The 13,604-nt window shown below is 47.4% G+C and overlaps 1 protein-coding gene across 1 annotated transcript in view; it reads right to left on the bottom strand.

Annotated features, from left to right (window-relative positions):
• The window catches only part of tbc1d2b (TBC1 domain family, member 2B), a 127,808-nt gene extending 115,624 nt beyond the window's left edge, over nt 1-12,184 (bottom strand). The window contains exon 1 of the mRNA XM_080216040.1: nt 11,810-12,184. Coding sequence (XP_080072166.1) covers nt 11,810-12,100 — 291 coding nt within the window. The 5' untranslated portion in view covers nt 12,101-12,184. The remainder of the gene's footprint in view (nt 1-11,809) is intronic.
• Between the last annotated feature and the right edge of the window lie 1,420 nt (nt 12,185-13,604).

Raw genomic sequence — 13,604 nt, 5'->3', positions numbered from 1 at the left:
GCACTGGAAATCCAGCTATCATAAAATGGCATCAGTCACGATAAATACTTTACACCCCACTTTACGATAGTAAACTCACTCCCCTTCTCTTGCCAAGAGCCCTTTATGAATTACCTCTGGGCAGCTGAAATACTGTCCTTCATTCAAAGATATTACAAGATATTGCGTGGGAAAGCACTCTTCAGAAGATATAGTTATGGTTAGAGCAGTGGGAACAATCTGTTATAACCGACCCATCAGCTCAAAGAGGAGGGGTTGCTGATTACTAATGCCAGTCAAGGAGTAATGAGGAAAGAAGGGCACTTTATGAATCAGCTGGTATCAAATTTCAACTCGGCACAAACGCTAAAGCTAAAAATTACTCTGTACAAAAGCAACCAATCTGTCACTTTGTTTTGTTTTGTTCTGAGATACAGTCAGATGCTCCAAATAATTTAAACCATGGAAAACTCATTAGGAAACTGTTTAATTGTTTCTCAGTAACCATGTGGTAAAGTGAATTCTGCACGTATCACAAGGGTTAGCTTAAAATGGTACTCAGGGCTCATTAGAGGGGGAGAAGTGGGCAACGAACAAGAAAGCAAGGTCAGCAAACACAAACATGCCAGTGGTCCAAACCATCCTCCTTTTCCCTGGACAACTGGAAATAGTGAGAGGGGAACAAGATAAAGTGAGAAGCAAAGTGAATGTATTGAAAATACATCCCACAATTTTCTTCCTCCTTCACGCTCCACAAAGTTCTATGTACACCTGATTCTTACCTTTAAGTACAGGAGGAGATTTTTGCATCTCTCCAAATGGCTCAGTTGAAAACTATCTTCTCTCTGTAAACCAGGAAAGTTTTTCACCTCTGGTTTTTGCTAATTTACCTAATCAGCTGAGTGTTGCAATAAAACAATGGTTAAAAAAATTTGTACACCCACTGTGTGGCTGTATTGAAGTGGTCACTCGATTAGAATGGCATCATGTTTATGCCTTAAGGAATGATTAACGGAGGAATTAGTGCAACCTCTGATCAGCTCAGTAGCCCCATATCCAGCAAAAGTCAGGTTAGGCAATTGCCCCAAACAGTAAATTGCAGCCTAAAGTGCTGTCAAAAATCAAGGAAAGCCTAAGTTCAATGTACAAAAGAAGCACATGACAATAAAGATCCAAAACTGGCTTGAGAGTGAGAACAACAAAGGAATTCTGTCTCAATCCCCATTCAATCCCGAGAAATATGACTCTGGAGAATGATCTCCTCGGCATCCCGACTGTGGGCTAGACTGGCCCCGAGAACACAATAATTGGAAAAAAATAGAACAACAGAGATGCTGCCTCAACGCCAGGGACCCATGTTCAATTCTGGCCTCGGGTGACTGGGTGGAGTTTGCACATCCTCACCCTGTCTGTGTGGGTTTCCTCTAGGTACTCTGGTTTCTTAAGTTGCCCCTTAGTGTCAAGGGGATTGGCAGGGTAAATGCGTGGGGTTTACAAGAATAGGGCCTGGGTGAGATCATTGTCAGTGTAGGCTCGATGGGCCGAATGGCCTCCTTCTGCACTGTAGGGATTCTATGATTCCTATTGTGTCTGTTAGCTGCTGACAATATATCTACATCCACTCTATCCAAGTTTGGTTACTGCTTCTCTGATATAATACTCTGGGTAGAGATGTGATGAACAATATCTTGATCTTATTTAGTGAGCCCCCTGAAAAGAATCATCTCTGCTTTAAGTCCAAATGTGGAGATGCTTGCGAGTTTACTATCAAATAAATTGGTTGTACTTTAAGCTGGTGTTGAGACTTCTTACTGTGTTAATTCCAAAAGCTAGGAGAATCTTGCAACATCACTTCATGTGTAATCACTGCCAATAAATTTCCTCAGTAGAACAATAAAGCCTAAATGGCATATCCCACTGCATTTAGAGCACTGAATAAAAATAACTGACTGCAATACATAAGTTCACCATTAACATTATTCCCAATTCAAAGTGCACAATATAACCAAGGATGGGGCACAGACAAAACACTGGCTAATATAATCCTCATCAATTCTGGAAGACCAAAGAACTTGGACAGTAACTTGCCTGTACAAAATTATGGCAGGCGCCACACAAACATGTTTTCAATTAGATTCTTTAAGCCTATCACATGCACATAATCCAAGCAGATAAATGCTCTACACATTGACACCAACATCCAGCACTGTATATAAATCTCTCGCTTTCCCCTTTAACTTTATCATCTCAGTCAGCAAAAAGGAAAAAAAATAGTTAAAGCTGCAACTTTTCATCTCCATCATTTCCACTTTTGTCTTTTTGCTCATTCATTGCTCACTTCTGCCTTCACTCTGGACAGGCAGCTGCAGACACTTAATTCAAACTGTCAGACAATTCAATTTCTCAGCATGTAAATCCCACTCTTCTACGTTACTTTTTAAACAAAAACAACATGAGATTAACTGTTGTAATTGTTATTAGAAATCTGGAATAAATTAAAGGAATAGAAATCCTTAAGAGACTTAAGATTTAAATATTGAACACACCAAATCAAGAGTGTCATTTTAGAAATCACTAATTGTTTTCCCATAATTAGTTCTGATGGAGACATTGATTTGATTCTTTAATCTGCATTCAGTGGCACAGTGGTTAGCACTTCTGCCTCTCAGCGGCAGGAACCTGGGTTCGATTCCCAACTTAGGCCACTGTATGGAGTTTGCACATTCTCCCCATGTCTGTGTGGGTTTCCCTCTGGGTGCTCCCGTTTCCTCCCAAAGTCTGAAAGACTGCGGTGGATGGCTTGGCCCTGCTAACCCGAACAGGTGCCTGAGTGTGTTGACTAAGGGATTTTCACAGTAACTTCATTGCAGTGTTAACATAAGCCTACTTGTGGCACTAATAAATAAACAAACTTAAAACTTAATTCATTCTCCACAGTTTCCAACTGACTTGCTGTGTTTTGATAATTTTTCTGTTTTTAATTCACATTTCCAGCATTCACAGTATTTAGCTTTTGTTTCTAACAATTAAACTGTTTATTCTTTGAGCATGAGAGATGCATTAGTGCTTAGAAGAATTGTAGAGTATTTTCAAGCTCTGATTTTCCTAATTTCTCATTTCTGTACTGTTTCCACCATGGAAGGAATGAGTTATTCCTTCATAATTTCTTTATAACAGGATAGCTATTTTCTTTGCAATCATTTCTTACTGTCTTATTTTTCCTTTCATTCTTATTTCCTCTTTTTGTTGTGTTTTCCATTTTCTCTTTCTAAATATGATCTAGATTTTCTAACAATCCAAGTGTTTTTGAATCTGAGCACCTTCCAAACTTGGTATTCGAATTCTCAGAGGGAACAAAAAGACCCTACTCCAAACCCAAAACCTTTCAGCCACAAGAAGAGAACCTACATAATGATACATCCCTGTTGTATGGTGCGTCAACCTTCATTGCAAGAGAGTTAAGGATAAGAGATGGGATGTCTTCCTTCAAGTATACAGGGCTTTGGTGAGACCAGACTTGGGACAGTGTTCAGTTCTGGTCTCCATACAAAAGGAAGGACATACTTAGATGAGATGAAATGAAAGGTTGTCAGCGTGGTTCCTGGAATTGGATTTCTTTTCGTCAAGAAAACTATTGAAAATGGACTATCAGAAAAGAGAGCAAGATTGTACTGAGGTAGGATGACAACAGATCTGGGCATCATTGCTAAACACACAGCATGCCTAATGGCCAGAACTGCAAGTCATTGTCTTAAATTTAAGGTAATGATGAAAGTGAAGTACACAGCAAGTATAAAGTCATAGTCCCAGATGACCAGAAGCTAGTCTCCTGTTTGAGGGGAAGAGCTGACCAGTACTGGTCTAACCTGAGGGTCCACCACACCTCAGGCAGGGAGCAAGTTTGAGAAGGCAGGGCCTTCACGAATAACCTCCTTCACAAATAAAAGCAAGCGTACAATGTTTCTATATGATGAAAGTGAAATAAACAGCATGTTTATAGTGTTGAGGCGCAATGCACAAGCTGCAAACGATTTTCAAGTTTTTGTCAGACAGAGGCACTGAGCAGTGACTGGGAACTTCCTGTCAAGGAAAGGCAGAAAAGAGAGAAAGTTGAGTCATGATTTTCCAAATTCAGCAGCTTTAGTGAGTCCTAACTCTAGGTAGCCTACCCATATAGACAACGATCTGGGTAACAGTGGAAAATACACTGACAAATGTTATAGCCAAGACTCACTCAGCCACAGAAAAGTGAAGCATTAATGTAAAATCAATGTAATGCAAAAAAGTGTTAGAAGCTATTTGCTCCCATACTCTGGGAAAACCCAACCACATTACTAATTTACATGAAGTTTCAGACCGATTACGAAGGCTGCCTTCATAAAGAACTAAAATTATGGAAAATATGGCACAGTGGTTAGCACTGCTGCCTCACAGTGCCAGGGATCCAGGTTCAATTCCACCCTGAGGTCACTTTTTGTGCAGAGTCAGCACATTCTCCAAGTGTCTGCAAAGGTTTCTTCTGAGTGCTCTGGTTTCCTCCCACATTCCAAAGATGTGCAGGTTAGGTGCACTGGCCATGTTAAATTAACCCTAGTGTCAGGGGGGCTAGCAGGATAAATATGTGGGATTACAGGAATAGGGCCTGGGTGGGATTGTGGTTGGTGCAGACTCGATGGGCTAAATGGCTTCCTTCTGCACGGTAGGGATTCTAGGACTCCAGCTCCAACAAGTGCATTAAATACAGATGGGAGACACTTAGTTTCACAAAGTAAGGTGCAGCTGCGCACTTGATGCCTTGCTCAGTGGATTGTTGGATCCCACAGGAGGAGAAAAATCGGAACAGTGGCATTCTCAAACATTCCCGAAAATTCTGTCGTAATCTCACAGGTCATTGGGTTGTCAATGGGTTCACATGGGGATCTAATGTTTTCTACACACCATCTTAAACAATTGTCTTTTGCAAAATACAATGGTATTAATTGGAAAATATCATTGAATATCTGATGCTGGGTGCTAACTTCAGCCTGGACTTAGTCCTATAGGACAACAATGAGAAAAGACAAAGATATCAGTAACGAAGAAAGGTCAAAGTGAGTCAAGTTCAAGTCGCACAATATTTCAGCCACAGCAGTTCTCCCTCACAGAGCAGAACTCAACACTCAGCTCCAAGTTGAGAGGGAAGGCTTGGAGGGCTGAAGGGCTTGTTCCTATGCTGTAATTTTCATTTAGATCTTTGTTTAGACCTGCAGCAAGGAAAGTGATAGCAGTCTTGTACTTAAGGGATTGGATAATTGGGAAGAAACAGTAGATTTGGATGCCCAGAACACTCAAGATGGCCATCATGCTGCATTTGACCCTGCACAGCTTCCTCAAAGCTGAAGGCAGACCTTCACTGAACAGCTGAGGTAGCAGATGATATTTAATGCAACCATTACCCAGGTATGAAAACACATTAATGTCCAGTGTTCATCACAGCTGACCACTTACTAATAGCACCAGAAAGGACAGATCAGGCAGTCATCAAGAAGTGGAAGTCTTCTCACTCGATTTCAGATAACCCTCTACCAACGGATAATTTTGGTTGGACAAGCAACAGGAAAATATACCACTACACTGGTGAAAAGCTGTACAATTCTATCTGAATAAACTCCAACATTATCCCTTCACATGCGTGGAGTTTCCTAAGCCAGTTTGGTCAACCCACACCAAAACTGTGCTCATAGGGAGCAAATGGGCATTCCAAACCTGGCAAATAAAATCTCTGATTTTAAAATAGCTAAGATTGGAGCGCATTTTCAGCATTAGACATCCAGTTAAACAAAATCTCTAATTACATCTGCCAAACAGTCGCAATAATTGTCCATTTCAGATAACAAACAGCAATCTGAATAGCAGTTACAGAGAAGTCCTCCCGGTGCCTGTTCGGAGAATTTAGTGTGGCCAGTCCACCTAACCAGCACATGTTTGGACTGAAAGGGGAAACCGGAGGAAATGTATGCAGACGTGGGGAGAACTTGCAAACTCTACACAGACCCAAGCCAGGAATCAAGCTGGGTTCCCTGGTGCTGTGATGCAGCAGTGCTAACCACTGTGTTTAAAATTCCTTAAAAGTTGCCTATAATTTAAAGCTTAATCTAAATAAATAGAGCATGTTATAATTAATCTGAAGTATACAATGTGATTCAAAGCATATAGCTTGCAAAAATGTAATGGGAAACAAAAAATCCCAAATGTGATGAGTTCAAAAGACCCCCTACACACAGAAACCTGACCATGCCCTTCCTTCCAATGTTCTTTTTAACTTGCATTTGTACAAATTTTTCAAACTCAAATGGGACACCAACTGGATGAAAAGGCCTGCTAATACATTTATGTCACTTTCTGTTTTGGGAAGCAGTTATCCAGTTTTAAGCTCAAGTAGTGAGAACTGGAATATGCAACTTTGTCAACATATTGCAGCACGCTTATGGTTTAATTAAAGCCATCAGTTGACAGGTGTTAAACTAACCAGGACATGACATACAGTTTAATTAAAGCCATCAATTGATAGGGTGTTAAACTAACTGGGAGATGGCATATGGTTTAAATAAAGTCTCACAACAGGTTAAAGTCCAACAGGTTTGTTTGGTAGCACAAGCCACTTGCTTTCAGAGCGCTGCCCCTTCATCAGGCGAGTGGGAGTTCTGTTCACAGACAGGGCACGTAATGACAAACTCAATTGCATCTTTGTAGAAACTTGATGTCTGTGTCGATATGCTCGATCTTCTTGGAGATCCTCTCCACTTGGAGCCAGCAGTTTGCGGTGTCAATGGTAGCCATGATGTGGAGACGCCAGCGTTGGACTGGGGTAAACACACTAAGAAGTCTTGTAACACCAGGTTAAAGTCCAACAGGTTTGTTTGGTCGCACAAACTGTGTGCTACCAAACAAACCTGTTGGACTTTAACCTGGTGTAATGAGACTTCTTTGTGTTTACCCCAGTCCAACACCAGCATACCCACATCTTAATTAAAGCTACAATTTGATAAATATTAAACTAACATGACATATAGTTTAATTAAAGCCATCAGTTGATAGGTATTCAGTTAACATGGCTGCATAGACAGCAACTTGAAAGTGTCACAAACTTGCCTTGATTACATAATGTGTAATGAGTCAGTTAATCCCATATGTTGCCCTGTTTCACCTCATAAGGACACTGTCAATGGTCAGCATCACTTAACATCTGCACTGAAATTCTGGGACATTCTGCAGGCAGACCAAATGATAAGATGGAAAAGAAAGAGTGAAAGTGTGTAAAAGAGGCAGGGAAAAAGAGGGAATAAGTGAAAAGGAGCAAGACTGTGCTCAAAATCCCAAAACACTTTACAACCAATGAAACACAATCAGGATTGTCAATCTCATGCCGATCATTTCTAGGACCTGTGCTTGCTCTGTGCCAACTGAGGTTCAACGGGTTCAAGAATGAGAGATTTAGGGAAACCGTGTCCCTATTTTGGCACCCATGTGCTTTACAAGATGCGAGGGGGCCCTGTACCAAACTTGATGGATATGACAGACCCATTGTCCTTTCACCTATCTACATCTGCAGTCTAAAATTTAGTTGAGCTACACTCCTGTGCAATGCGTTGTAATGAAAAATCAATCAACTTGCTTGGCGGTGTGCAGACATGTCCACTTCAGTCAACTGCTGAGTCTCAGAAAATGCATACACATTACTAAACTGACAATTTAAGAGAGTATTAAATGCAAATTTTAGACAAGTTTGTGTGGTCTAAACAGAATCTAATACAACAGTGAGGTGTAATAAATGTCTCTAATAAGACTCTCAGAAACACAATCAACTTCTATTTATTTTCTCTTCTGGGCCATTTCAGGGTTGTTCAGATTTTGACTTAAATGCGATCCTTTTAGAGAAGCACACTAATTGAAATGGAACCTCAGCGTGCTAGACTTCATTCTCAATAATGAACACACTGTTGTACACACTGCAACATTACATTCCCCAGGTTATTTATCACCATGGAATAGTTTACAGTGTGTACACTCAGATAACATAGCAGCCACGTAAGTAGCAAACTCAGTCTAGCAAAATCTGACACCTCTAAACAAGAACATAAGAAATAGGAGGAGTAGGCCATCTAGCCCTTCGCGCCTGCCCCGCCATTCAATATCATGGCTGATCTGAAGTGGATCAGTTCCACTTACCCACCTGCTCCCCATAACCCTCAACTCCCTTATCGATCAGAAATCTATCTACCCGTGACTTAAACATATTCAACGAGGTAGTCTCCACCTCTTCAATGGGCAGAAAATTCCAAAGATTCCCCACCCTCAGAGAAGAAGTTCCTCCTCAACTCTGTTCTAAACTCCCCCCCCCCTTATTTTGAGGCTGTGCCCTCTAGTCTGGTTTCCTTTCTAAGTGGAAAGAATCTCTCTACCTCTACCCTATCTAGCCCCTTCGTTATCTTGTAAGTCTCTAAGATACCCCGCTCAGCCTTCTAAACTCCAACGAATACAGGCCCAATCTACTCAATCTCTCCTCATAGGCCAATCCCCTCATCTCCAGTATCAGCCTGGTGAACCTTCTCTATACTCCCTCCAAGGCCAATATACACTTTCGCAAGGGGACCAAAACTGCACACAGTACTCCAGTTGCAGCCTCGCCAGTGCCCTGTACAGTTGCAGCAAGACCTCCCTGCTTTTATATTCTATTCCCCTCGCTATCAAGGCCAACATTCCATTCGCCTTCTTGATCACCTGCTGCACCTGCAGACTGGGTTTTTGTGATTTGTGCACAAGGACCCCCAGGTCCCTCTGCACAGTGGCATTCTGCAACTTTTCACAATTTAAATAATATTCCATCCTACTATTATTTCTTCCAAAGTGGATAACCTCACACTTGCCAACGTTATACTCCACCTGCCAGGTCCTCGGCCACTCACTCAGCCTATCCAAATCTCTCTACAGACTTTCCACGTCCTCCACGCAATTCACTTTTCCACTCATCTTCGTGTCATCAGCAAACTTCGTTATCCTACACTCAGCCCCCTCCTCCAAATTGTCCATGTATATGGTATACAGCTGAGGCCCCAGCACCAATCCTGTGGCACGCCACTAGTCACCAACTGCCAACCAGAAAAGCACCCATTTATTCCAACTCTGCTTCCTGTTAGATAGCCAATCCTCAATCCATGCTAACACTTTACCCCCAACTCCATGTACCCTAACCTTCTGCAGCAACTTTTGTGAGGCACCTTATCGAACGCCTTCTGGAAATCTGATCTAAAGATCTGCCTTCCCAATTTGTGTTAGCAAACAAATTGCTGCACCAGACTGGCAATCCTATTCTGAATCCCAGCAGTATAAAGCAAACAGTTTTGCCATATCCAGTAGGTAGGTGGTACTGAATATCTTATCAATGCCAGGTACTGATCCTCACACACAGCCAAGGGGCAGGGTGCCAAGCTCAGGCAGATTGACGGCCAGGAACTGAGACCAGAAAGCAGTAACAGGTCTGAGGAAAGTTTTGTTGCTAAAACTGAAAAAGCAGCTTCCCCAATACCAGATTGATTTTCTTTTGAAACAGTGCAGACTAAGACAGGCACCAGAGAGCTGGCCAGGTCTGGGCCTCAGGTGACCGACACAGAGGCGAATCCCATTTACCATACTATCCCTCTTCCCAAGCACAGCATCCCTCATACAGGCCCCAGCCCCAGTCCCCAAAACTTCCATACCATCCCAACTCCTCTCTCTCACTAACCATCTAGAGTTCCATCCTTTCTGTCTCTTTTCTCTCTCTGCCACTCTCCTATCTTCATTCATCCCACACCCTCCCCTTGAACCACCATCACCACCTCCACATCCCCTCTCTCCTCCCTGGGAGCTTCCTTCTCATCCCCTTAGCTCTCCATCTCTCACCCCCTCCATCCCACCTCTCACTCACCCTCCCCAACATCAGCTCCCCCCCAACCCCCCTTCACCCCACTCCACAACTCCTTCCTCCTATTCCCCTGCCCCCTTCAATACCCACCTCACCCTCCACCTCCCTTAAAACATAGAAATTAGGAGTAGACTATTTGGCCCTTCGAACCTACTCTGCCATTTATTCTGATCGAATTTAATACCCCAATCCCCCCTTCCCCTCAGCCCCAAAAGCTATTTTTAATTTCTTAATAGAAACATAGAATACTCACTCCCTCTCCTGTCCCCCCCCTCCCCGCGCCCCTCCTGTGTGTCTCGTCTCTCTCCCCCGCGCCCCTCCTGCGTGTGTCGTCTCTCCCCCCCGCTCCCCTCCTGCGTGTCTCGTCTCTCCCCCCCGCGCCCCTCCTGCGTGTCTCGTCTCTCCCCCCCAGAGCCCCTCCTGCGTGTCTCGTCTCTCCCCCCCAGCGCCCCGCCTGCCTCCCTCGTCTCCCCCCCGCCCCGCCTGCCTCCCTCGTCTCCCCCCCTCCCCGCCTGCCTCCCTCGTCTCCCCCCCTCCCCGCCTGCCTCCCTCGTCTCCCCCCCTCCCCGCCTGCCTCCCTCGTCTCCCCCCCTCCCCGCCTGCCTCCCTCGTCTCCCCCCCCTCCCCGCCTGCCTCCCTCGTCTCCCCCCCCTCCCCGCCTGCCTCCCTCGTCTCCCCCCCCTCCCCGCCTGCCTCCCTCGTCTCCCCCCCTCCCCGCCTGCCTCCCTCGTCTCTCCCCCCCTCCCCGCCTGCCTCCCTCGTCTCTCCCCCCCTCCCCGCCTGCCTCCCTCGTCTCCCCCCCTCCCCGCCTGCCTCCCTCGTCTCCCCCCCTCCCCGCCTGCCTCCCTCGTCTCCCCCCCTCCCCGCCTGCCTCCCTCGTCTCCCCCCCTCCCCGCCTGCCTCCCTCGTCTCCCCCCCTCCCCGCCTGCCTCCCTCGTCTCCCCCCCTCCCCTCCTGCCTCCCTCGTCTCCCCCCCTCCCCTCCTGCCTCCCTCGTCTCCCCCCCTCCCCTCCTGCCTCCCTCGTCTCCCCCCCTCCCCTCCTGCCTCCCTCGTCTCCCCCCCTCCCCTCCTGCCTCCCTCGTCTCCCCCCCTCCCCTCCTGCCTCCCTCGTCTCCCCCCCTCCCCTCCTGCCTCCCTCCTCTCCCCCCCTCCCCTCCTGCCTCCCTCCTCTCCCCCCCTCCCCTCCTGCCTCCCTCCTCTCCCCCCCTCCCCTCCTGCCTCCCTCCTCTCCCCCCCTCCCCTCCTGCCTCCCTCCTCTCCCCCCCTCCCCTCCTGCCTCCCTCCTCTCCCCCCCTCCCCTCCTGCCTCCCTCCTCTCCCCCCCTCCCCTCCTGCCTCTCTCCTCTCCCCCCCTCCTGCCTCTCTCCTCTCCCCCCCTCCTGCCTCTCTCCTCTCCCCCCCTCCCCTCCTGCCTCTCTCCTCTCCCCCCCCTCCCCTCCTGCCTCTCTCCTCTCCCCCCCCTCCCCTCCTGTCTCTCTCCTCTCCCCCCCTCCCCTCCTGTGTGTCTCTCCTCTCCCCCTCCTCCCCTCCCCTCCTGCTTGTCTCCCCGTTTCTCCCCCCCCTCCCCTCCTGCGTGTCTCCCCTCTCCCCCTCCTCCCCTCCCCTCCTGCTTGTCTCCCCGTTTCTCCCCCCCCTCCCCTCCTGCGTGTCTCCCCGTTTCTCCCCCCTCCCCACCTTGGTGTCTCCCCCCCGACGCCCCTCCCGTATGTCCCCCCCGTCACCCCTCCTGTGTGCCCCCTCTCTCTCTCTCTAATCTCCCCTCTTCTATCCGTCCTCTATCCCTCCCTCACCCCTCCCCCCCCTCCTCCCCCCCCCCCCCCCCGGCAAACCTTCTCCCTACCCCTGGGAAAGCCCTCACCCCGCTGGGCTCTGACGTTCCCTCCTTACCTTCAGGGTGTAATCCCTGCCTCCGGAGTGAATCTCCAGCTGACCCTCCTCAGCCTCCAGGTCATAGGTGAAGCAGGCGTCCGCGATGTCGATGTAGCCGAGCGGGATGGAGTCGTTCGGGCCCTTGAAGTAGTACAGGTGGCAGTGCCGGGGCTCGAAGACGAACCAGCGGCTCTTGAAGCCCTTGAGCGGCCCTTTGCCGGACAGCTTGTTCAGGTAGCCGCACAGTTTGGGCGGTTGGGCAGCCAGCGAGTCGGCGGGCGGCGACACCGCCGCATCTTCCTCCCTCATGATCGCACCGAGCCGTGAGTGAGTGTGTGGCGGACGGGCAAGTCCCGGTGAGCGAGCGGGCAGGCGGACAAACACTCAGCCTCCGGCCATGGAGCCACTGAGCTCTAACTGACAGGACCGCAGGGGCCGCCGGGCGTTGTAGTCCAGCCGCCGCCGCCGTCCGCAAGCGCTGGGCGGAGAGGGGGAAAAACTACACCCCCCGGCAGCCATCGCGGCCTCCCGCGCCTGCGCGCAATGGGTAAACTACAACAACCAGACGCCATTGCGCCGACTGCACATGTGCATTGGCTGGACTCCCGCACCTTCGTGCCATTGCGCACGCGCGCCACGGCCAAACTACAATTTCCAGAGGCCTTTGGGCCTACTGCGCGTGCGCACTCATGAGGTTGAGCACCATCTGGGTCATTCACTTGGTGCATGTGACTGGAGTTCTTGAGCAATATAATATTTCATTCACTCATGTCACTAAGTCATGTTCAGTCATCTCACGCAGGAATACGTAAAAGCAAAACTGACTGATTTTAATGCCATAGTTGTGAGGGTTGTTGTTATCTACGTTGATACCCCTTCCAACCTCATAAGACAATGGCCCAAAGTCAAACCCTATCCGGTGGGAGTGCTGAAGGCAAATTACTGCTGGAAGCTGGAATTTGAACCAACAGCAGAAAATGCTGGAGAATCTCAGCGGGTCTGACAGCACCCGTGGAGGGAGAATAGACATGATGTGGAGATGCTGGCCTTGCACTGGGATAATCACACTAAGAAGTCTCACAACACCAGGTTAAAATCCAACAGGTTTATTTGGTAGCAAAAGCCTTTGGAGTTCTTGCTGCCCCTTTGTCAGGTGCGTGGGAGTTCTATTCACAAATAGGGCATACAAAGACACAAACTCAATTTACAAAGTAATGATTGGAATGCGAGGGAGAATGGAGCCGACGGTTTGAGTCTGAATGATCCTTCGTCAGAGCTGAATTGGGAATGAGGTACAAAGAACAAAGAAAATTACAGCACAGGGAATAGGCCCTTCAGCCCTCCAAGCCTGTACTGACCATGCTCCCTGTTTGAACTAAAACCCCCTACCCTTCTAGGGACTGTATCCCTCTATTCCCATCCTATTTATGTATTGGTCAAAATGCTCCTTAAAAGTCACTATCGTATCTGCTTCCATTACTTCCCCCTGCAACAATTTCCAGGCCCCCACTACCTTCTGTGTAAAAAAAAACTTGCCTTGTACATCTCCTTTAAATCTTGCTCCTCGCACCTTAAACCTATGCCCCCTCGTAATTGACTCTTCCACCCTGGGGAAAAGCAAAACTGACTGATTTTAATGACAATACTGACTATCCACTCTGACCATACCCCTCGTAATCTTGTAGACTTCTATCAAGTCGCCCCTCAACCTCCATCGTTCCAGTGAGAACAAACCAACTTTCTCCAACCTCTCCTTATAGCTAATGCCTTCCATACCAGGCAACATCTTGGAAAATCTTTTCTATACCCTCTC

This window comes from Carcharhinus amblyrhynchos, chromosome 32 (assembly GCF_965287045.1).
Source record: "Carcharhinus amblyrhynchos chromosome 32, sCarAmb.v2.hapA, whole genome shotgun sequence".
NCBI classification, from domain to species: Eukaryota; Metazoa; Chordata; class Chondrichthyes; order Carcharhiniformes; family Carcharhinidae; genus Carcharhinus; species Carcharhinus amblyrhynchos.
Note: the sequence above shows the minus strand (reverse complement) of the source record. Positions and strands in the feature narration are given on the sequence as shown.